Source organism: Salvia splendens, chromosome 6 (genome assembly GCF_004379255.2).
Source record: "Salvia splendens isolate huo1 chromosome 6, SspV2, whole genome shotgun sequence".
Taxonomy (NCBI): domain Eukaryota; kingdom Viridiplantae; phylum Streptophyta; class Magnoliopsida; order Lamiales; family Lamiaceae; genus Salvia; species Salvia splendens.
Genome location: NC_056037.1, coordinates 14755707 through 14777675, shown reverse-complemented (window position 1 = coordinate 14777675; position 21969 = coordinate 14755707). Strand labels below are relative to the sequence as shown.

Genomic DNA, 21969 nt, shown 5'->3' with positions numbered 1-21969 from the left:
GGGGCTATCAGAATTATATCAGGATTATATCCGAGAAAGCTACTCACACTCATGCAAGACCATGCAAGCTCCCATACAGTCGACCATAAGCGAACATCTTCTCATGCAGCTGGAGTTAATTAGTTGGTTTAGTTGGTTGTAACAGCTGGAGTTAGTTACTTTCGGTTATGTAGTTAGTTGAGTAGTTAGTCGGCTAACTTAGTATATAACATGTACTTTGTATGCTTTCATAATCAATCAATAAGATCCAATCTTTTCTCTCCAAAATATCTTTCTTCTCTCATTCATTTCAATCGAGTTAGCTTTATCCTCTTGTTACTTTACACACCCAATTTGATTTACCCATCAGCTGTTAACATGAATATCCATACAATTGGAGGATAATTCTTCCATTTCTCTCGGGTAAATACACATTCCCACCCGTATCTTGGCCTCCGATTTTGGGAGGAACACTATTTCTTCCAATTCGCAGCCATGGCTTGACGCCTGTCTATTTGGCTTTTACCAACTAACAGATCTGAGCCTCAATTTTTTTTCTTTTTACTTTTATTTTCCTTTTTCTTTGTTGTCTCTTCATTTGATTCTTTTCTCAACATACTAATTCACACTTCAATTGCCCAACTATTTTAACAATTAACCTTGGATTATTAATGTTTGAATTTATTCGAATAAAAAAGCTTACATATAAAACTGAATACAGCTAAAAACACGAAAGAGATGAATCAAAACTTTTGCAAGTGAAGTAGGAGCATTTAATGGTGAAATTGCAAATGAATGGGGAGAAGCCTTGATTTGGTGATGTGAATTTAGTTGTGATTAATTTTTTCTTGTAAGCACAAGTCTTGGGAAAAATTGTATAATGAAATATTCCTATATTGTGCAAATTAAAGGTTCACATCAGCACCATATGAAAGTGAATGAAGGAGATATGAGACAGCATGGTAGGTCTGGGTCTGGGTCTGGGTCTGGGTCTGGGTCTGGGCCTGGGTCTGGGCCTGGGCCTGGCCCTGGCCCATGGCAGAACTCAGCCAAACTGCGCCTGCCCATTTGACAACACTATTCAGGCCCAAAGTGGTGTAACTTTCATCTATTAGCTCTCACATACATAGAATGTAAATAAATCAACATAAGTACGCTGATTAGAGCTATAAAAAAGAACACCAGTGTCGCAATGTAATATAACCACTGCCAATCTGCCAACATGATGCAACCTTTCCCAATGTGGTAACAGAGAAATAGGAGGAACAACAAAAAAAGATTTCAACCTCACAACACTACACAAGTATATAAACACTGCCAAACTTCACATTCATCAATTCATCAACACAATTTAGCTTTATGAGCATTTACAATACAGTACAGCATTGATTGGTCTTCTTCGCCTGCTTGTAAAACATCTGTTTCAGAAAATCCCAGAAGAAGTTACATCAGAATGATCAGACAAGCACTCAGGAATCAACTGCAGTGATCAATAATTAGTAGAAGAAATGAACTTCTAACTAAATTAAGCATATCATGAAGGAAACCCACAATTGTCAGTTCTACTTAAACATCTACAGCATGTATATAACTCAACTGATTACAAAATCCAAATTTTGGAAAAAAAAAGACTCAGTTGACTAATTAAGTTAGACTGAAATTTATAACTGCTGCAAAATTAAAGCCAGAGGAGCAAAATGAGCTTAATTTCATTTGGGCTTTTAAACAGTATCATGCTTTCTGTTCATCACCAGTAACCATGATGAAACCATCTTGGAAACAATTCAACCACTGCTAAACTCATTCGAGATTTGACACAGTGCAACCAATAGAATTTTAAATTTCATTTGAGACCAAAGAGCCAGGTAGGGATGGCAATAAGGGCATATTAAAAACAAAACCCTGAGAAAAGGCCCAACTAGAGGCAGCAGGTCACAAGTGTCAACCCAGTCAGATAGGTCCCTAGATGGGTATGAACTACTGTTACAAAAGGCCCAACCATCAATGCAGGCAAATTTATTTCTTGATTTCTAATTATATTTGTTTACTGCATTCTTGTAAAAGCACATCTGCAAGTTCTGTAATCAAACTTGAATTTGGCATGCAAGGAAGAACCATATTTAAAATATTTGAAAAACTAAAGGACACGATAAACCAGGGGTGGGGCAGGCTAGACATGATGGGTTATCATGGCAGGGCAGAGACAGACAGGAGCTGACAAGTTGGCGCACATATTTCTTTGGCTGGGGGATCGTGGGGCAACCCAATCCCTTCCCGGACCTCCCCATTGCCATCAGTACAGCCAGGATACAGTGATAGATCGTGCAATCATTCATTAATAAAATAGAAGTATATTCTATAGATATCGATTTTGGTCAACCTGAAAGACAAATGTCTCTACTTTTTTCATCTTATTATAACATTTATAAAGAAATCATATAAGGATGAGAGGGTGCTCAGTATGATTGTGTTGAAACATAGAACAAACATAATAGGTTTATGGTTCCTAATTCAAGTTATGTCAGGGAAATATGAGACGATCCAACAAGAAACAAACCTGAGAAGCTGCACTGAGATCTGAACTCTTCTCTACCAAGCTATCAGGCTTCTCACCTCGTTCTAGCACACTGTCAATAGTTTTGTGCTGAGACAAAAGCCAAATACAATTATATAATTATAACAAGGTTAAAAGAAAGGACCAGGTGACGAATATATTGCAATGGGATTAGTGTATTAACTTCGATGCACAAGTAATTCAACAGCATCTAGCATCACGTAAATTCTAAGCACATTGTTTACAGCAATTCTTTTAGTCACATGCTAGGGTAGCCCGTGCAATGTACTCCCCACACAGATTTTCAGTAACCACATACAATCTAAGAGTCAATATAACACACGAAATGTGGAATATGAATGATGTGGAGCATAGTTAACAAATCAAGTGAAAGAAAAAACATACGCACATAGTAAGAATTTTGAAAAGTTAATAAACTTAAAAGTGATTGATGAAGAAGCACAACTCGGTTGGTAAGACACTTCCCCTCCAACTAGTGAGTGTGTGGTTCGATTTACTTAGTGAGCATGAGTGTGTTGTGTGTGAGTTGTAACTCAAAATAAAAAGTTAAAAAAGATTACTTACAAGAATAATTTTAGTTTCATCCAACTCCCGCTGGATTCGTAACTGCTTGTCAGCCTCAGCAGGATCCTGAACAGTTACAGGGTAGTATATTAGTAAACTAGTACAGTACAATACATAGAGAGAAAAAGTAACAATGCTCACTGCGAAAAATTTAACACTGTTTATTTCCATCAAAGACTAGCACACCTGAAATTTGGCAAGTGCCTCACTAAGATAAGGCCATTGTTGGCTGTTATCAGCTTGAGCAGTTTTCCATGAATCGCCAAAGTTCTTTAGACCTGCCAAATTATCAAAAGTTCATTCGACTTCAAACTACTCAAAAGGTCTTTTGCCATGAAATTTCAAAACATTTCACTATAGCATGAGCTAAGTAGAGCCTGCATAACTGGTTGAGCAGTGAAAATGCACTTCGGACAGGATAATGATCATCCATGAACCCCAATATACACAAGCCATTTCGATTATAGGAATGAACCTTGTACTCTGATAAATAACAACCAACAAAGATGTTATATTTTCTTGGCTATTAAGTATACATAGACCACCTTTCAGTTGAACAAACAAGCAACTAAATGTTATGCACACTGCATATTCATCAAACTAATTTATCAGTAATGAAAAATAAACATAGGCAAAAAACATAAAGTAGCCAAAGCACAATCCCCAATACATAAAGAGATCCATCTCCGGAAATTCTTTCCAGATCACCCCTCCCCTATATCAACAACAGTTAACATGTCACTTGCCTCAAATTCCTTCTCCCTCTCCCCCTCTATTTATATTTGGAATCTCAATTTCAAGGGAGATAAACCAAAAATTCTATCTTCCTAACCTTTCCAAATATGAAATAGATCAACGAGTCATCATCGAAGCTAATATTTTACAACAGCAGAGCAACTCTTAAAAGTTACTCCTATTAGAGGAACAGATAGAAAAAAGAACAAAATTCACAATTCGGACAAAAACCAATAATAAAACCAGCGGAAATAATACACACCAAAGCCCTAAAAGATATAAATCGAAACACAACACACAAAGCACCTCATATCACCGAAATCCGCACAATCCCTAGACTACCCAAACCAAAAAATAATCAAGCCAACCAATTGATGAGAAAAGGTGAAAGAATCGGATGAGACGAACCTTCATGCTGCACCGATTGGCGTTTAGCTACGGTCCGACCGACAAAAAGAATGAACTCCTTAACGCTGGGAAAAATCCGAAGCTGCTTAGATCCGTGGCGTTCACCAAATCACCGGATCCGCACCCTCCGGGATGCATTTCAGTACCATCAGCGCCGTGATCTTCACCATATTCTCTCTCTGTGCGACAAACAAGGAGAATTTTCAAAATTCAATCTCTGCGTTAATCGTTAAAGAAGGCGAGAAACCACATTTTTCCGGTTTGAAATGGGTACGTGCTGATGATGGATCTGAACGCGGTGCCGTCGCCGTTCCTATGCCGTTCCGGAGGAACGGTTTCGCGGCGGCACGCGTTGCAGCGAGCGTTCCGTCGCCATTCCGTGCCGCCACCGTTCCCATGCCGTGCCGCGTTTCGTTCCTCCGGAACGCGGAACGAAACGTTCCGCCACGCGCCGAGGCGACGTGGCGGACTCCCATTCGACGCGTGAAGCCCACTCGCTGCCCCGCGAGTGGGCTTCGTCCCGATGACGCAATAATTCATTTTTTTTAAAAAAAATTTCGAATTTAATAAAAAAAAAATAAAAATTTTTTTTATTAACGGTAATGAGACGGTTAATTTTATAGCCGTTTGGTTTTTTTTTTAATTATTTATTTATTTACTCTATAAATACTCCTATTTCATACTCATTTCAATCACAAACACACATCTATTTCTCTCTATTTCCACCCCAATTTTCATCTCAAATCAACTCTATTTTCCTTCTCCCAAATTTAATCAAACTAATGGATCCTTATGTACAAATGCGTCAAATATTGGAACAATCACTTGAAGAAGATCGACGACGGGAGGCGGAAGAAGCCGCTCCGCCCCAACGTCGCTCCCGTACGTACATCCATCGTAACCGGGAGGAAGCCGCCGCAAGGTTAGTACGCGACTACTTCTGCGATAACCCGGTTTGGGGAGATACGTACTTCCGTCGCCGTTTCCGCATGGGGAAACCGTTATTTCTCCACATCGCGAATACTTTGGCAGCCCGGGAAGAGTTCTTCCAGGAAGGGTTCGACGCGGTCGGACGTCCCAGCCACACGACGCTGCAGAAATGTACTGCAGCAATCCGCCAGCTTGCGACTGGACAAACGGCCGACATGTTCGACGAATACCTCCACATCGGAGATAGCACTGGGCGAATGTGCTTGCTCAAATTCTGCAAAGGCGTCCGGGCAGCCTTCACCGACGAATTTCTCCGGAGGCCAAGCACGGCCGATTGTCAGTTCCTTCTCGACCTTCACGAAACAGTGCACGGATTCCCAGGGATGCTCGGCAGCGTCGATTGCATGCACTGGCAATGGAAGAATTGCCCGGTGGCGTGGAAGGGGTCCTACACGAGCGGCCACAAAGGTACCCACCCAACCTTATACTCGAGGCCGTTGCCGACTACCGCCTTTGGATCTGGCACGCGTACTTCGGGGTCCCCGGGTCGAACAACGACGTAAACGTGCTCAACCAGTCCGACCTCTTGACCGAAGTTTTGGATGGTAAAGCGCCGGCCATCAACTTCGTCGCCAACAATCGGCTTTATAAAATGGGGTACTATCTCGCCGATGGCATCTACCCGAAGTGGCCTACCTTCGTGAAGACGTGCAGTGGGTCTGCGAACCCAAAGCAGGCTCTTTTTGCGCAGAAGCAGGAGGCTGCTCGCAAGGATGTGGAGAGGGCGTTCGGGGTTCTCCAAGCGCGCTTCAACATCATCAAAGCCCCGGCTCGTACGTGGTTCATGGAGAACATGGTCGACATCATGTATACGTGCATAATCTTGCACAACATGATTGTCCAAGACGAAGGACCCGAGGCGGGAAATTGGTTCGACCCCGAATCCCCCGGAAGCTCAACCGCAAGTAGTCCGCCTCGAAGTGGAGCGCATCCGTCTATACAAGAACGGTTATCTATTCGTGCAAGGACACGCGACTCTAGCGCCCACACCCAACTCCAACATGATCTAATTGAGCACATTTGGGCAAACTTTGGCGGATGAAATTATTAAAATTGTGTACTTTTATTTTTTTATGATTTTAATTGTGTGCTTTTTATTTTTTTAAGTTTAAGTTGTAACTTTGTTTTAATGTTGTGTGTTTTTTAATAAAATGTGTTTGTTTTTTTAATTGAATTGAGTTGAAATTAAAAAAAAATGAAAGTGAATGAATAGTAATTTAAGGAACGGTTAAGGAACGGTTAAGGAACGAGGGTTGCAGGTTCCGTTCCTTAGTTAAGGAATGGAGTAAAAAAGTACAGTGGGGCCCTCAAATAGTGGTTTAAGGAACGGTTTAGGAACGGTATAGGAACAGCGTTGTGGATGGCCTTACCTCTACATTCATCCATATCGTTTCTACTTATATACTCCTAATATTTTACATTTAAATTTTAATCATGCCAATTTTTAAAAACTGGAGTGGCAAACCTCTGCATTGTATGGTTTGGTTTGTTTGATCAATTTATTTATCAGTTTGATTTTTAAAATCCATGAAAATTATAAATAAACTAAATTTTGATAGACATAACAAAAGATAAAATTATATAATTTCTGGAATTAAAATAACATTCTACTACCCATGATTTGATTTTGGTAGAATTATGCTGAATGATGTATGAATAATTAACGACATTCCTATGTGTCGTAGTAGGTCGAAGGGGTTGGATTCTTTTTGGGAAACTCAAAGACGAATAAAACTGGGGTTAATTGGTCGTACCATATTTGACTATTTGTATATTTGGTATATTAGACTATCTCTAAGAGCATCCACAACCGTGCTCTTGCCAGCGGCACGGTTATGGGCCCGGACGGTACTATTCATGTCTGCTCTCTGGCAAGAGCACAACACCCACAACTGTGCTCTTCCGCAAGGACGAGCACAATTAATTTAATATTCAATTAAACATAAACATTTCCATAATACTAAAATTCATTAAAAAATCACAATAAATATTACAAAATACAAATAAAATAAAAAAGACATAATTAAAATCCTAAAAATTAAAAATTACATAATTAAAATACTAAAAATTAAAAATTACATAATTAAACTCCTAAAAATAAAAAATTACATAATTAAACTCCTAAAATTTGAGATTGAGAGAGTTGTTTGGTATAGTGTCATTTTTTTGTGTTTGAAATGAGAGTATTTATAGATGAAAGTATGAATTTTGGGGTAAAAATAATGAAAAAAAATAAATTAAAAGTGTGGAAAAAATGGATATATTTTATTAGGAAGTGGGAAAATATTTTTTTTTATTAATTTTGAATTTTTCAGATTTTTTCAAATTTTTAAAAAAAATAATAAAAAATGATAAATCAACTGGCCAATCAGAGCATGCCACGTCGAAGCCTCGTGCTCTTGCCGCTGGCACGGACATGCTCTATGCATAGAGCAGCGCCCTGCCAGCGGCAAGAGCGCAATGGTGGCGGAGCTCGTCCTTGCCAGCGGCAAGGACGGACGGAGAGCTGTTGCTCACCGTTGAGAATGCTCTAAGAGCATCCACAATAGCGCCTAGCGCACCGCCTAGCCGAGCGCCGGCGCTAGGCGATCTATTGCAACCGCCTAGCGGATTTCGCGACAAAATACCGCCTAGCGCTCGGCGGTTCCGCGGCGCTAGGCGGTGCGCTAGGCGATCCGTTAGGCGCTATTGCAGCGTCCGGATCGCCTAGCGCACCGCCTAGCGCGAATTTTTATTTTTATTTATTTTTATTCCGAAACACTATATATACCCGACTTGCCTGTCATTTTCATTCGCACCACTTGTATTAACGAGTACTCTCTCTATCTAAATTTCTGTACAAGATCAACAACGGTAAATGGATCTCAACAACGAGCCTACTTCAGGGAGTAGCGGATCTCAAACTCCCCCAATCCCCGTGGGAGGTGGATGGAGTCAGATGCACCCGAGTCAGATGCACCCATACTACAACATGAACCTGTGGCAGCAGATGATGCCCGGGATACCAGCGGGGGGGAGTCCGCCGGGGGCGTTTCCGGCGATGTCGGGGTGGGCACCCAGTGTCCAGATGCCGGGGTGGGCACCCGGAATGCAGATGATGCCCGGGGGGGTACCGGCGACGCAGGGGACGCCGGGGGACGTCTATCGCCCCAGTGTTGATTTTTCGACTGGTTCGTCGCACACATCGACGCCAACGGAGGCAGCGCCTCCGACCCAGTTTGACACTTTCTCCTTCGATGACTTGGGGATAGATCTTTCCAGTATTCCGGATACTCCCGTTCAAACGGGGGGCGCAGGGCGGGGTCGGGGCGCCCCAAAGAAGAAAGGCAAGGGGAAAAGGGTCGGCGAGTCCTCGCAGCCGGGTGAGGACGACAATGCGGTACAGAGGAGGTGGACGGACGCGGAGAACGTCGCGCTGTCCAAGGCGTGGGTGAGTGTTTGCAACGATCCTCTCGTTTCGAACAACCAGAGGATCGTCAACTTGTGGGGCAAGATAGCAGCAGCCTACCAGAGGTTTTGCCCGGAGGGGAGTCCACGCAATGGGGAGGATTGCCAGAAGGCGTGGGACCGAATCAGGGTTGCAGTCTCCCGATTTTCTGGCTTGTACACCAACGCCCTCTGCATGATGAGCAGTGGGCAAACTGAGGACGACTGCAGGAGGATAGCGGAGAAAGTCTTCCCCCTGAAGGGGGTGTACAAGGACTTCACCTACTGGAACTGCTATCTTGTGCTGAACGACTCCGAGAAGTTCCGAGTAGGTGTCGACTCTGGCTGGTCGAAGAAGCAACGGCTGAACTATTCCGGTGATTTCAGCGGCAGTAGCGGTGGTTCCCACGACCTCCCTGAGACGGCCCAGGAGGTCCCGACCCCTCGTTCGTTTGCTCGCCGTACTCGCCCGGTTGGGCACAGGCGGGCTCAACGGGAGGCGATGGGGGTCGCCGGGGGTTCACAGGAGGTCCAGTCGGCATCCCCCCTTGGCCAATCCACAACGGATCTCAAATTCTTCGCGCGTCAACAAACGCGCGCTCAGATGGTCAAGACAATGGCCGAATGGCGGGCGGCGGTGGACCCCGTGGAGAAGAGCTTGCTTCAAACATTGCTCCTGAGCATGCAGGAGGATTTGGAGGCGGCACGGAGGGAAGCTGCCGGGAGTAGAGGCAGCGGCGACGGAGGCGGAAGCGATGGTGGCGACAGCGACGGAGGAGACGACGACGGCGACGAGGAGTGAATTATTGTACTTTTTAAAAATTATTGTACTTTTTTTATTTATTGTAATATTTTTAAATTATTGTACTTTTTAAATTTTTAATAGTATTATTAATGTTTCCCGTATATGTCTCGTAAATTAAATTCCGTATATTGTGTGATTGTTAATTATTTCATTTTATATAATTGTTATTAGTGATGTGGCTATTGATGTGGCTGGGATATTTATGATGTGGCTAGGCTATGGCTGGGCTATTTATGATGTGGCAGGAGGATTTTTAGTGCTGATGATGTGGCAGTGGCTAGGCTATGGCTGGGCTATTGCTGGGCTATTCCTATTGTGGATGGCCTAATGGGGAAGGACATCCAGTAGCCCTCACATAGCCTTTCCACTGCCACATCATCAGCACTAAAATCATCATGCCACATCATCTGGACATGCAACTAGACATTCAATAGCCCTCACATAGCCTTCCCATAGCCTATCCACATCACTAATAACAATTATATAATTTAATTTACAATCGTAGCAACATACGGAATTTAATTTACGAGACAAATATGGAAAAATTGAATAATACTATTAAAATTTTAAAAAGTACATTAATTTATTAAAAAGTACAAAAAATAAAAAGTACAATAAAAAAATTACATAAAAAATCACTCCTCGCCGCCGTCGTCGCCCAGCCCTTCGTCGTCGTCGCCGCCGCCTCCGTCGCCACCAACGCCGCGGCTACTCCCGCTGGTATCCCTCTGAAACCCCTCCAATTCTTCACGCATGCTCCGGAGCAATACGCGAAGATAAGCCTTCTCCTCGGGGTCCACCGCCGTCCGGAAGTCGGCTAACGTCTTCACCATTTGAGCGCGCGTTTGTTGACGCGCGAAGAATTTGAGCTCCTCGGTGGACCTGCCGAGGGGGGATTCCGACTGGACCTCCTGGGAACTCGGGGTGCCCCCCTCGCATCCCGTTGCGCCCGCCTTTGGCCAACCGGGCGAGGTCGGCGACCGAACGAACGAGGGGTCGGGACCTCCTGGGCCGTCTCGGAGAGGTCGTGGGAACCACCGCTGCTGCCGCTATACTCACCGGTATAGTTCAGTTTCTGCTTCTTCGGCCAGCCAGCATCGACACCTGCCCAGAACTTCTCCGACTCGTTGAGCACAAGGTAGCAGTTCCAGTAGGTGAACTCAAAGTACTTCCCCTGCGGATCGGGGTAGGCTCTCTCCGCAATCCTCATGCAGTCTTCCTCTGTTTGGCCACTGGTCTGCATGCGGAGGACGTTGGCGTACAAACCCGAAAATCGAGAGACGCCAGACCTGATGCGGTCCCAGCACATCCTGCACTCCTCCCCGGTGCGCGGTCTCCCTTCAGGGCAAAATGCCCTGTAGGCTGCGGCTATCTTGGCCCACAAGTTGACAATCCTCTGGTTGTTCGAAACGAGAGGATCATTGCATACACTCACCCACGCCTTGGCCAGCGCAACGTTCTCCGCGTCCGTCCACTTCCTCCGGACCCGGCTATCCTCATCCGGCTGCGGCGACTCGCCGACCTTCTTGGCCTTGCCCTTCTTCTTAGGGGCGCTCCGACCCCGCCCTACTCCCCGGCTTTGAATGGGAGTTTCCGGAACCTCGTTAATATCAAAACCCAACTCCTCTAAGGAGAAGGTCTGATACTGCGTGTACTGTGCATCCGTTGGGGTCGATGTGTGCGAAGAACCGGTGGAAAAATCAAAAGACGCCCGATAGACGTTTTCCAAACAGGGCGTCCCCTGCGGCGGTTGCATCCCGGGTGCCCACCCCGGCATCATCTGCATAGGGGCTTGCATCGGCGGTACCCCCTGCCAAGCCGGCACACTTCCCCCGGCGGCCATCGGTGGCATCATCTGCTGCCATGGGTACATGTTGTAGTACCCGGTCATAGGAGGCCAACCACCTACCACGGGAGCCGGGGGAGTCTGAGACACTCCCCCGGGAGTCGGGGGAGTCTGAGACCCGGTCGTCACTGGAGTACCTTCGTAGTTGTTCTCCATTTCTCGTTGTTGATCTTGTACAGAAATTAAGATAGAGAGAGTACTCGTTAAAACAAGCGGTGCGAATGAAAATGACGTCCAAAGCGCGTATATATAGTGTTTCGGAAAATTTAAAAAAAAATTAAAAATCTGACCCCGGTCTGACGCCGATCCGGGGCCCACAATGGCGCCGTGAGGATCTGCCTGAGAATCGGCAACAGCCCAAGAATCGGCGTGGGCACGCCGATTTTGACGCCGATTTCGACGACCCCGCTCACAATGGTTCGGCGTCAGCACCGGCGTCCGCAAAAAATCGACGTGCCGGTGCCGACGCCGCCATTGGAGATGCTCTTACTGGAATTGTTTACTTCTAATAATTATTTTAATTAATCAAAACATTATCAATTAATTGCTTCATCTATTCACGGTTAAATATTTTTAACTTTTAAGCCGTTCATTATCAATATTTTAATACTTCGCAAAAATTAGTAAAGTGAGATAAGGTATTGAAAAAAATTATTGAAATGTCTATAACAAACAAAATTCTGAATGCATTTGGTCAGTGGTGGAACATTTATTCATAAATTCTAAACTCAAGAAAATCCAAGTTTCTCAATGCTTAATATAACTGGGGACTTAACAAGAGGAAAACTATGACAGAAGGGCTAAAATCAAGCTTGCTAAAATGGACAAGAGAAACGATAGTAATTGTAAATATAGATAGTCTTGAGTGGAAAGCTTCTATTTCACGCTGGCACTTGATGAAGAAGGCTCGCGTGCTACATACCTGCTCCAAACGAGTAATTCTCAAACGCAAACTCACCATTTTCATCTTGTTCCTACAAATCGACAAAACATGATACGGAGCATATGTTAATAACATATAGTACATATATAATAGTAAATGTGATTAAAAAATATTAAGCAAAATTTTCAAGATAGAGTCGAATGATTGTCTACCCGCTTGATCATAGCATTCACCAGTTCGTCCAGCGAATCATAACCTTGAGGAGCCAATCCTGATGGTAACTTTGGTTGCTCGAAGAGGAAGTCCTCGTTAGACCTTGGTATGGATTCTGTCACAAGTTTTCCATTCTGCTGCACAAGGGCCGAACCACCACTACTCGATCTCCCACCAGTATACATATCCATCTTCTGGTTCACGATTCCGCTACCCTGTCTTTGTTCTGACCAACTTTGGGCCATATTCTGCACATCGCCCATCGGCCCTACCTGGCACTGCATTTCTCTTGAATCTTCGAAAGGTGGTAAGGCCAAGCCAGAAGAAAGATCGATTGGGTTGTTCTGTAAATAAGTTCCGTTTGAAGAGTTATTATCTCTCAAACCGTTAAGAGGCAACTGGCTGTGAAAAGGCTCAGCAGAGAGCAGGGTGTTTGGGTGGATTTTAGATGCATCGACTCTATTCTGCCAGTTCTCATTGGTGGGATCAGAAACACCATTGTTGAAGGATTCTGAGGTAAAGGGAGCCGACTGATTACCAAACCGGCCACCACTAAGAGGTTGTTGTGTGTTTCCATGCAGCAACAGTGGATTACTCATGGGACTATTAAACAAGCTGTTCGAGCTGCCTAGAGCTGCTCCAGCACTGCCAGTTCTGAAAATTCTGGAGTTGTTGATACTAGTAAAATTTGCAGTGCCCTTATTGTGTTGCAACTGATCCATTTCCAGAGACGGCTGAATTCCTTGAAACAAACTTGGAGTTTGATTGGAAGTTGGAAGGACAAGATTCATTTTCCCAAGTGAATTGATGGAGCTGCTCAAGTTTTGAGCTAGAGTCGGCTGAACTAGAGAGGATGGAGTAAGGTTGCGCATATTCACATTACCAGGACTGTTTAGTCGACCAAGCATGACACCCGGGTAAGATGATAATGCAACATTACCTAGTCTTGTTCCACTAAAAGTCCGAAAATCTCCAAACCCATCCAATGAGCCCATATGCATGAAACCGGAATCCTTAACCCCAAGTGCAGCAGCCATGTTTGCTTGCTGGGTTGCAACCGTACTAATTCTTTTCAGGTAAAGCCTATACTTCTGCAGGGCAGCCCAAAAAGAGTAAGAAAAATTGCAAGAATTACTATTAAAAAAGAAGATAATTTTCTTTGCATCCATCAATGCTCATAATTTCTCGAAACTCCAAAATGCTACATGTAGAGCAAATGAATGGTCTTGAATAGGAAGCTATTACATTAGGTCTGTTAACGACATGCTTTGAGTTATATCATTGAAGTCTTATTCACATAGTTGATTTTCACAGGAAATGGAAAAAACATAGGTCGAGAAGGATTATTGCCTGGAGATGGCTCGCCACATTCTCCCGGGTAAGGCCTTCGACGTTCATCATGTCCAGAATTCTCTTAGGAACGGCCTCTGCATGAGAAACATAATAAAAAGAAATTGGACATTAGAAAGTACAATATCAAAACAAAAAACTTGTATGGATATCAAAAGGTAATGAGTTAGAAGATCTCACTTTCAATTCCCAACTGATTAACTGCTTGCACAAACTTCCTGTGAAGCTCGATAGTCCAGACAACCCGGGGTTTCTTCTGTGTACCATTGTCTTCATATTCATTATCGTTATCTTCAGTCTCATCGTCATCTTCCTTCCTCTTTCTATTAAATTTTCCATTCTGGTCAGTATTTCCTGCCAAGGGAGACCCATGACCTTCTCCACTTGCCGGATGAGCTTTGGTTTGATTACTCGATCTATTCTGGTTCTTAGAATCAACCTTTTTTCTCCTTATTACATGCTGCCAAATGTTCCTCAGCTCTTCAATCCGAATAGGTTTCACCAAATAGTCGCAAGCACCATGAGTAACCCCTTTCATTACAAGCTTGGGATCACTGTTCGCTGACAGCACTGCACCAGAATAGCATCAATAGCAGATCAAACGACAGTGTACGCAACAAATTCTTGAAAGAGTAAATTTATACAACCGGGAAACCATTAAAGATTTAGCGTGTGGATTAGTTTGTCCTGGTGAACTTACTGATAACAGGTAGATCCATTTCAAGACCAACAAGCTCCAGAAGCTTAAAGCCATCCATGTCAGGCATGTGCACATCACTAATCACCAAGTCGAATCTGTCTTTCTTTTCCCTAATCATCTTCAACGCAACCCTTGCTTGGTTCGTTGTAGTGACTGTGGAAAACAATAAATGTCTTTCATGAAAACAGTGGATTCAGAAGTTCAAAAAATTTATAAAAGCAGTTCACATGAACCAAATGATTCAAATCCTGGATTCACTTAGAAAATAAAATTATCAGACGTGAATTTTTTTAAACAAGATAAACCAAACTGTACACTAAAATCTTTCAGATTCTATAAAGCAGCAATTTTTCTATTTCCTATGTAGTGATAAATTAAGGAAAAAGATAGCTGGTTTATGAGTATGTAGTGATAAATTAAGGAAAAAGATAGCTGGTTTATGAGTATATGAGAGTCACAATATATAGTCCCTGACAAATCACCTTAACAGAATAAAAAGGCACAATAGTTAGATGATACTACAAATCATTTTATTTCTTTTGTCTACCTATGGAAAATATATCATTGGATATCCAACTGGAGCAAATTGGTCACATAATTGAAAATCTATTATCCGAGCAAAAAGTTCACAACATGCTTATCAAGAAAAAAAAACATAACTCAACATTAATTGAATTGAATAACAGTTCCTAAGAAAAGAAAACAATTTAAAGCGCATATCTTTAGCCAATCAAGAAAATTAAACTCAAAAATCTAAATTTTGAAGAGGAAAACCAAACCATTGTAGTGGCATTTTCTGAGCAAAGTCTCCAATAACTTCAAGCAAGTTGGGTCATCATCAACAGCAAGAACACGCATCCCAACCGGAAAATTCTCAGCATCCCCTCTAATTCCTTCCACAACCATTTTTTCACAACTCAAATATTCAATCCACAGACTATTTCAAGAACCCAAGTCGTCAAAAATCCAACTAACACTGAAACCAGAGGCTAAAAATCAAATCTTTAAAACTCCCACAAAAAACCCAGATGCAAAAAAGAGCTTCTTTTGGTATCCAATATTGAAGCATTGACCGAAGAAGATGGTACGATAGGGAGAGATCAGAAACAGAAACACAAGTAAGAGCGTGTGCGTGTGTAGAAAGAGAGAGAGGGAGAGAGAGGGAAAGAGGGGGTTAATTGAAGTAGATAATAGCTGTAGGAGTGGACAATGATGGAGATGGCCAGTGCACTGTGATTGCTTTCAACCCAACACAAACACCAAATCGTATCTCCCTCTCTCAGCAGTGATTTGTGAGAAAGGGTGTGAATATTTTATAGAATATCGATACAGATGATTGTGTGCGGTGTATGTGAATAATGGAGCTTTGTTTTATAATCTAATCTGCTGCTTTCAACTTTTTCTACCTCTCTCTCTCTCTCTCTAGCACGCAATTTTTATTTGGTGGTGGAGTGGAAGACTTTTTGGATTTAATCGGGTGTTGATCATGCCTACCATCACTTCAGTAGATCGTAGTTAAATTGGGGATCTTGGCCGTTGGATTTGCATCGACCAATAAATTTTGCACGTGTTTTTTTGATATTTAAATTAGGGGAAGTTTGCTGTTTTTGGAAATTTTAAGGTTTTCTACGGTAATGATGTATTTATGGGAGTTCCTTGCCTGTCCCTAAATTTATGACATTGATATGGCATTTGGTTGAGGTTTTTTTTATGTAATTCATCATAAATTACGGTGGTTATATCAAGTCAAGCAGAATCTTTACTTGAATGCTAATGATATTCTCATTTTTCCTTTTGGGGAAATCATTTGCAACTTTGAGCATTGCAAAATTTCCGTATTTTGAAAAGGAAAAGGTTACTACTATGAATGAAATCTATATAACCGAATTCAGTCGCTATCTTCTTCTCTTCATCTTTATAAATATTCTAGTTGGAGCCTGGAGGGGTATGAATCAAGACTCACTAATATTGTTTCTACTAATTGGATTTCATACACATGAAGGTACAAAATCTCTAACATATATATGAATATTGGGATTTTCTTATCACTAAATAAATATCGCTAGCATATGGCCATAATGGTGAAAGGGAGACAATAAAGTCTTGTTTGATAGTATACATTGTGACAATCTATGATTTGGAACTTTCCAATAACTTAATCATCTTTAAAACGCCTGAAAATTAATAAGTATCTTCTACGACTATATTCCAAAACTCGAAATTTCTTTTTTATATACACGATTATCTCTGTTCAAGATTAAGTTAGTCTTTTGGATTTTTTTTTCTTTTTATTCCCAGGCCATTGATATATATAGATGTCATTCGGTTGATATGATTAGTTATCATATTATTCATTTAGAATTAAGTTGTACGATTATTTTAATTAGAGATGGTGGCTATGACCCGTTATCATATAGTTATCTATCTATGATTAAGTTATGAAATGCAATCTCATAAATCAAATATGGAGTAATATATATTCCTTTGAAATAGAACACACCTATAGTTTGCTTCTTTCTATTTGTTTCATATTTTTGGTAGCTTTATGGTTTTCATCATTCATCATGACCCAGAGTTCAGTTGAGGATCTTGGCCGTTGGATTTTAAATCCACCAAAATTTTTTAATCTTAATCAGTTAAACATATTTCTCGGGTGTATGGTTTAAATTACCGTGATAAATTAGAATCTGAGAAATTATTTCCAATTTGAATGCTTTTACTTAATCCTTTTTTTGGAAAATTTTTCTTTGATATACAGATGAAGTGTACAGGATCAATGTAAAATCAGAGGACATTGCATATAGAAACACACGTTTTTATTTATTTTTTTGAGGAAAAATTATGCTAGTAGCTGAGATAAATAGAGGGAAATAAACCAACAAGAATCTCCGCCTGCGAGGAGCATGCAATAATCTCAAAAATCAATCAATAAAGGTTAAAACAGTAAGAGCCAATATGTAGAATAAACAATGAGGAAAAGCATGAAAGAATTGTATAGAGCCTCAGCAGGTGTGTATGCACAAGAGTTCACATAAATGTTAGAACATCATCACGACCACGTTCTCACGAGCAGAGGCACTACACAAGAATGAACAACGGTGCATTGTAAACAATCTATTACTACACTAACTCTTGCAGCTAAACAAAGGAATTCTAGTAGTATACACTAGGTGATGATAAGTCGAGTTTTCTGGAAATATAAGCATCACAGACAGCAAATCAATTTTACCTTGATGGATCGCGAAAAGCTGTTGCCTAGATTGGATCATCTTCAATCTTGATATGCATCTTCATCCCCTATACTGTTCCGCATCTGAATTGCATGTTCTTGCTTAGCAATTAATGATTCGAACCCTTTACACAAAGCACACGAGTTGAGTAACTGGTTTTGCGGAGGTGAACTTCTATGAGTAGAGCTGCTATTTTTTTGTAAACATCAAGCATTTGTTGGTTTTTAATTCTCCCGAGGCTTGGCTAGGATCAGTTTGCACCTTGTCTCTTTTGGAGAAGGAAAGTTTTTCCATTGCATTTACGAATTTCCTCAAATGTTTGATGTACTCAGGAAATGTTTCTATATTGCAGTGGCCTGCACCTTTCACCCACAACGGATCGTATTTCTCTCTGGCAAGCTCCCATAGTCGCTTGCCATGTGAGAAGTCAACAATCTCATCATTTGTACCCTAGAAGCAAAATCCCATATTTAGATGCAAAAAATAAGAGTTTGTCACCAAAAAGAATGGAAAAATAACACTATCTGCAGCAGTAGGCATTGATTGCATCCTACATTATCAGAAACCTTAAGTGGCAAATAAGCAAATTCTGGTACCAAATAATCGGAGATAATTTTGAAGATAAGTATCAGGCTAAAGGAAGATCCACACTTGTTACAAACGTAGTCCAACAGCTAGGCTTAAGTTTCACCTATTAGTACTAAAACCACGAAAGATAATAGCTATAAAAGAGATGAAAGCCATTCTTAATTCATCCTAAAGTATTCAATATAATGCTTTCTATTCCCTCTTTTGAGAGCCAAATTGAGAGACTGGAGACACTACTGATCACCATCAATAAAGAAACAACACTCCTTTTACTACACTCTAGTATATGAAGCATCACATATAGAAGATTCTTTCTTTCTTTCTTTTTTTCAAAGTGGTAAAAAGCCTATGCCAAGAATTAATTATGTAGTTCTGTCATAGTTGAGGAAAATCAGGACGTTGTATTCCTCTGTGTTGCTTTTATGCTACATCTTAACAGATACTTAATGTTCGACAACTACAGCTGTCAATGTTCAATTAATATCCCTAAAGGAAATTTTGTAAGCAATCCAAATACTTGAATCAGAGTTTTGAAGCGATCCAATACATGTATGGTCTATTCTTGGTTTCTGTACAAGATGAAGTTGACGAGTCCAATTCCTACCTACTTGGTAAAAGGTTCATTAAGAGTGAGCATCACAGACAGCATTAATTTAGCCAGCCAGCCCCCCACCACACTAGTAAAGCTGGCTTTGAGATTCAGCTCAACCGACAAAGAAATTGACATGGATGAGGATTATAAGGTCATTGTCATAGCTGGACAGAAAACATCAAAGTACTTAATATACCTTATTGTAATTAGAAGAAGAAACATTTATTATCATGTGGCATTTTCTAGAAATTTAATGGCCACAATTCCTGAGCCAGAACAAAAATAAATGTTTCCTTAAGTTATTGAATCAGAATCTCCCTTCTAAACCTCACAGTCCTCACCCTTCATGATTTTGCCAGAACAATATTAAATCAAATCCTGAACTGAAATATCACTGCATTAAGTATGGCATGTCCTAGAATTTTAATGTTGTTTGTCGAGGACCTCAGGTGCCTTGTGGATCAGCTTACAGTTCTGGACAGATTTTGGTAAGAGTTTGACGCAGCGTATAATAAGAGGCACCAAAACAGTGAGAAAAGTTGCAGATTACTTACATGTATTACTAGAACAGGGCAGTTTACATTCCTTATCTTGTCTATGTTCTGCACACAGATTTTCAGTTAGACACCATCAGCAATAGTAGCAGAAGATATCTGTCGAAAGGTTGAGAGCTTACTTTGAAAATGTCGAACCAGAATGTGACCTTTACATTATAAAGAACTCGTATGCCCGAAAGAATAGCACTGTGGAGAACTACACCTCTCAACATAGGAAAGCGAGATGCAAGATGTAATGTGGGACCACTCCCAACAGATTGGCCATATAGAATGACATCCTCTTGCTTGATCCCATACTCGTTCTTCAAACATTCATACACAGCCTCAATGTCGTAGTATGTGTTTAATTCGGATGGCTGCAGCAATTGTAAAATTAGTTTACTAAACCAAGTGGTCAATACTCAAAATTATAAAGAGTTGTGTATCTTTTTACAAATTATAATTCCACCCTTTACAAGGTAAGTTTGAAGCATAGATCACTTTATGATGGATAATAAACATTAATCATTAAACAGTACTGTAAAAGGAATTTTGACATTAGTGCAATCAAAATATTCTCACCTTACCAGAGGATGCTCCATATCCAGAATAATCATAGCTGCAACGAGATGACGAAAGTAAACGTCATTAAGAGTGAGGTAACGCACGAGCATATATTAGCACAACACAAAACACTATCCAGTCCAACTAACACAGATCCCTTGCCAAAAAAGGGCATAAAACAGAAATGCTTGCAAGAACTCTTATCTGTTTGTGTTCATAATCAAATCCCAGGATTGAAATTTTATCCATACAAAGATAGAATAAAACCATAGACTCACAATCAAATTGAAGCAAACGACAAAGAATGACAGATGCTAGAATGCAAAACACTAACATTAATCACCAATTCAATCAAAATTCAAAACCCCGATTCCCAAACATCCAAACTCTAATCACCAATTCCCCACACAATCTCACCCACATATCCAATTTTTGGATCAAAACCACCTATTTTTGCCATTTCTGGGAAAGGCCAAACAGCCCATCACAGATTCACAGAGCACCTCAACCAACCCTAGAAAAAAGAAACCAAAAAATCCAAAGCCCACAACACCCAGAAATTCAAGAATCACGAAGCCCGCACACGCACCTCATGATGTTGACACGCAGATGCGCTCTGAGCTCGAGAAAGAGCTCCAGCATCTGCCCCAAATCGGCGGCGTTCCCGTGAGAATAGAGCAGCGTGAACCTCCCCGCCGGGTGCCTCCAAAACGTAGCTACAATTTTATTCCCGCCCTTGGTGTCCAATAAATGCACGTCGACGTTCTTCTCCGGCGACAGCCCGCTCATCACCAGCTTCCCCTCCACCTCATCGCTGTACACGTCGTACGTCGGCGGCTCCGGCGGGAAAAAGGCGAACTTTGCAGCCACGTTCGATGTCACATTTCCCATTTGCTCTATTCAATCAAATGCCCACCAAGATTCCGCCTTTCAACCGGGACTCGGACCATCAACAGCCCTGTTTAATTTTCTTTTTTTTCTCGGGTTGTCAAAATATCGGATTTTTCTCCACCCCCTTTTTTTTCTCCTCGTGTTATTTATTAATCTGCCTTCTCCCTATTTCTCCACCTTCTAACTTTTTTTTAATTTTCTGGAAATTTGGGCGGATTGTGTGTTGACGACGATAGAGAGATGGGAAGATCCGATCTAAGCGGGAGAAGGAGACAGGAGAATTGAAAGAAGCGAAAGAGAGAAGGGAATTGGATATGTATCTGTGTGTATGTATTTGTGTGTTGCATGTTTGTTTGTTAGTATTTTTTATTGGTTTCTGTATCTTTTCAAATATGCAAATATTTTTATTTTTATTTTTATTTTTATTTTTATTTTTATTTTTATTTTTATTTTTATTTTTATTTTTATTTTTATTTTTATTTTTATTTTTATTTTTATTTTTTGGTTATGGACTGCCACCAAGCTTCACCAATTGTCGGTTTTGCCCTACATTTCCTATATATATTCTTCATGTAAATTTTACATTAATTCATATTATGGAGTGTTAAAACTTTGACAATTGGCATGACAATACACAATTTTTTAATAGATTATGGATACTAATTTTATTCTTAAAAATCTTAAATTTTATGTAACGTATTAATATCATCCTATATATTTATTGGGTAGTTGCATGTACTAGTATTATAAATGATAAATGAGGTGGTAATATAATCAATTTACAATTGGAATGAGTAGCTGGAAATCTAGAATAAATCACAAGTAATTCGATTTTTAATTGGATCCAGATTTAACCAAGTCCAATCAAAATTCATTTGAGCCATAGAGGTGATCGTGTATACTCATCAATCAATATTCACGCTATAATAAGTTTGCAATTAGTAAACTAAAATGAGATAATAAACTACAATTTCATTGGATAACTAATGCAATTAGTAATTTATGTAGCCGGCACGAGTGATATGGGTGCACTAATATTTTAGTTGTTTTTTTGAATGGCTTGGACAAATGTTAATGGAAATTATAACATAAGT

General features: G+C 40.9%; 2 protein-coding genes and 1 pseudogene across 3 annotated transcripts; all 3 read right to left on the bottom strand.

Annotated features, from left to right (window-relative positions):
- Window positions 1-1148: 1148 nt before the first annotated feature.
- Window positions 1149-4593, bottom strand: LOC121806766 (annotated as a pseudogene).
- Window positions 4594-12026: 7433 nt separating this feature from the next.
- Window positions 12027-15886, bottom strand: LOC121806485 (two-component response regulator ARR12-like). Its single transcript, XM_042206543.1, has 6 exons — window positions 15254-15886; window positions 14475-14627; window positions 13955-14344; window positions 13775-13851; window positions 12424-13515; window positions 12027-12302 (listed from the first exon to the last, which is right to left on the bottom strand). Exons 1-6 carry the CDS (start codon window positions 15378-15380, stop codon window positions 12243-12245), a joined length of 1899 nt encoding a protein of 632 aa, XP_042062477.1. The 5' UTR covers window positions 15381-15886; the 3' UTR covers window positions 12027-12242.
- A 1558-nt stretch (window positions 15887-17444) lies between these two features.
- Window positions 17445-21213, bottom strand: LOC121806943 (alpha/beta hydrolase domain-containing protein 17C-like). Of its 2 annotated transcripts, XR_006051720.1 has the most exons (6): window positions 20574-21213; window positions 20003-20039; window positions 19561-19797; window positions 19439-19486; window positions 17704-18154; window positions 17445-17552 (listed from the first exon to the last, which is right to left on the bottom strand). XR_006051720.1 is itself a non-coding variant. In XM_042207120.1 (5 exons), exons 1-5 carry the CDS (start codon window positions 20873-20875, stop codon window positions 17894-17896), a joined length of 885 nt encoding a protein of 294 aa, XP_042063054.1. In that variant the 5' UTR covers window positions 20876-21213; the 3' UTR covers window positions 17445-17893. The 2 variants fall into 2 exon arrangements, 1 of the variants encoding a protein (XP_042063054.1); XM_042207120.1 differs by having other exon boundaries at window positions 17445-18154.
- Window positions 21214-21969: the final 756 nt, after the last annotated feature.

Bases quoted from the DNA above. Each gene is read 5' to 3' on its own strand.
- LOC121806485 (XM_042206543.1), bottom strand. From the start codon at position 15,380: ATGGTTGTGGAAGGAATTAGAGGGGATGCTGAGAATTTTCCGGTTGGG. The intron at 14,628-15,253 runs GTTTGGTTTTCC...TGTTTTCCACAG, and splicing joins CAGAAAATGCCACTACAATG to TCACTACAACGAACCAAGCA. The intron at 13,852-13,954 runs GTGAGATCTTCT...TTTCTCATGCAG, and splicing joins TAATCAGTTGGGAATTGAAA to AGGCCGTTCCTAAGAGAATT.
- LOC121806943 (XM_042207120.1), bottom strand. From the start codon at position 20,875: ATGGGAAATGTGACATCGAACGTGGCTGCAAAGTTCGCCTTTTTCCCG. The intron at 20,040-20,573 runs GTGCGTGTGCGG...ATCTCGTTGCAG, and splicing joins CTGCGTGTCAACATCATGAG to CTATGATTATTCTGGATATG. The intron at 18,155-19,438 runs GTAAGTAATCTG...TTTTGCTTCTAG, and splicing joins GCCCTGTTCTAGTAATACAT to GGTACAAATGATGAGATTGT.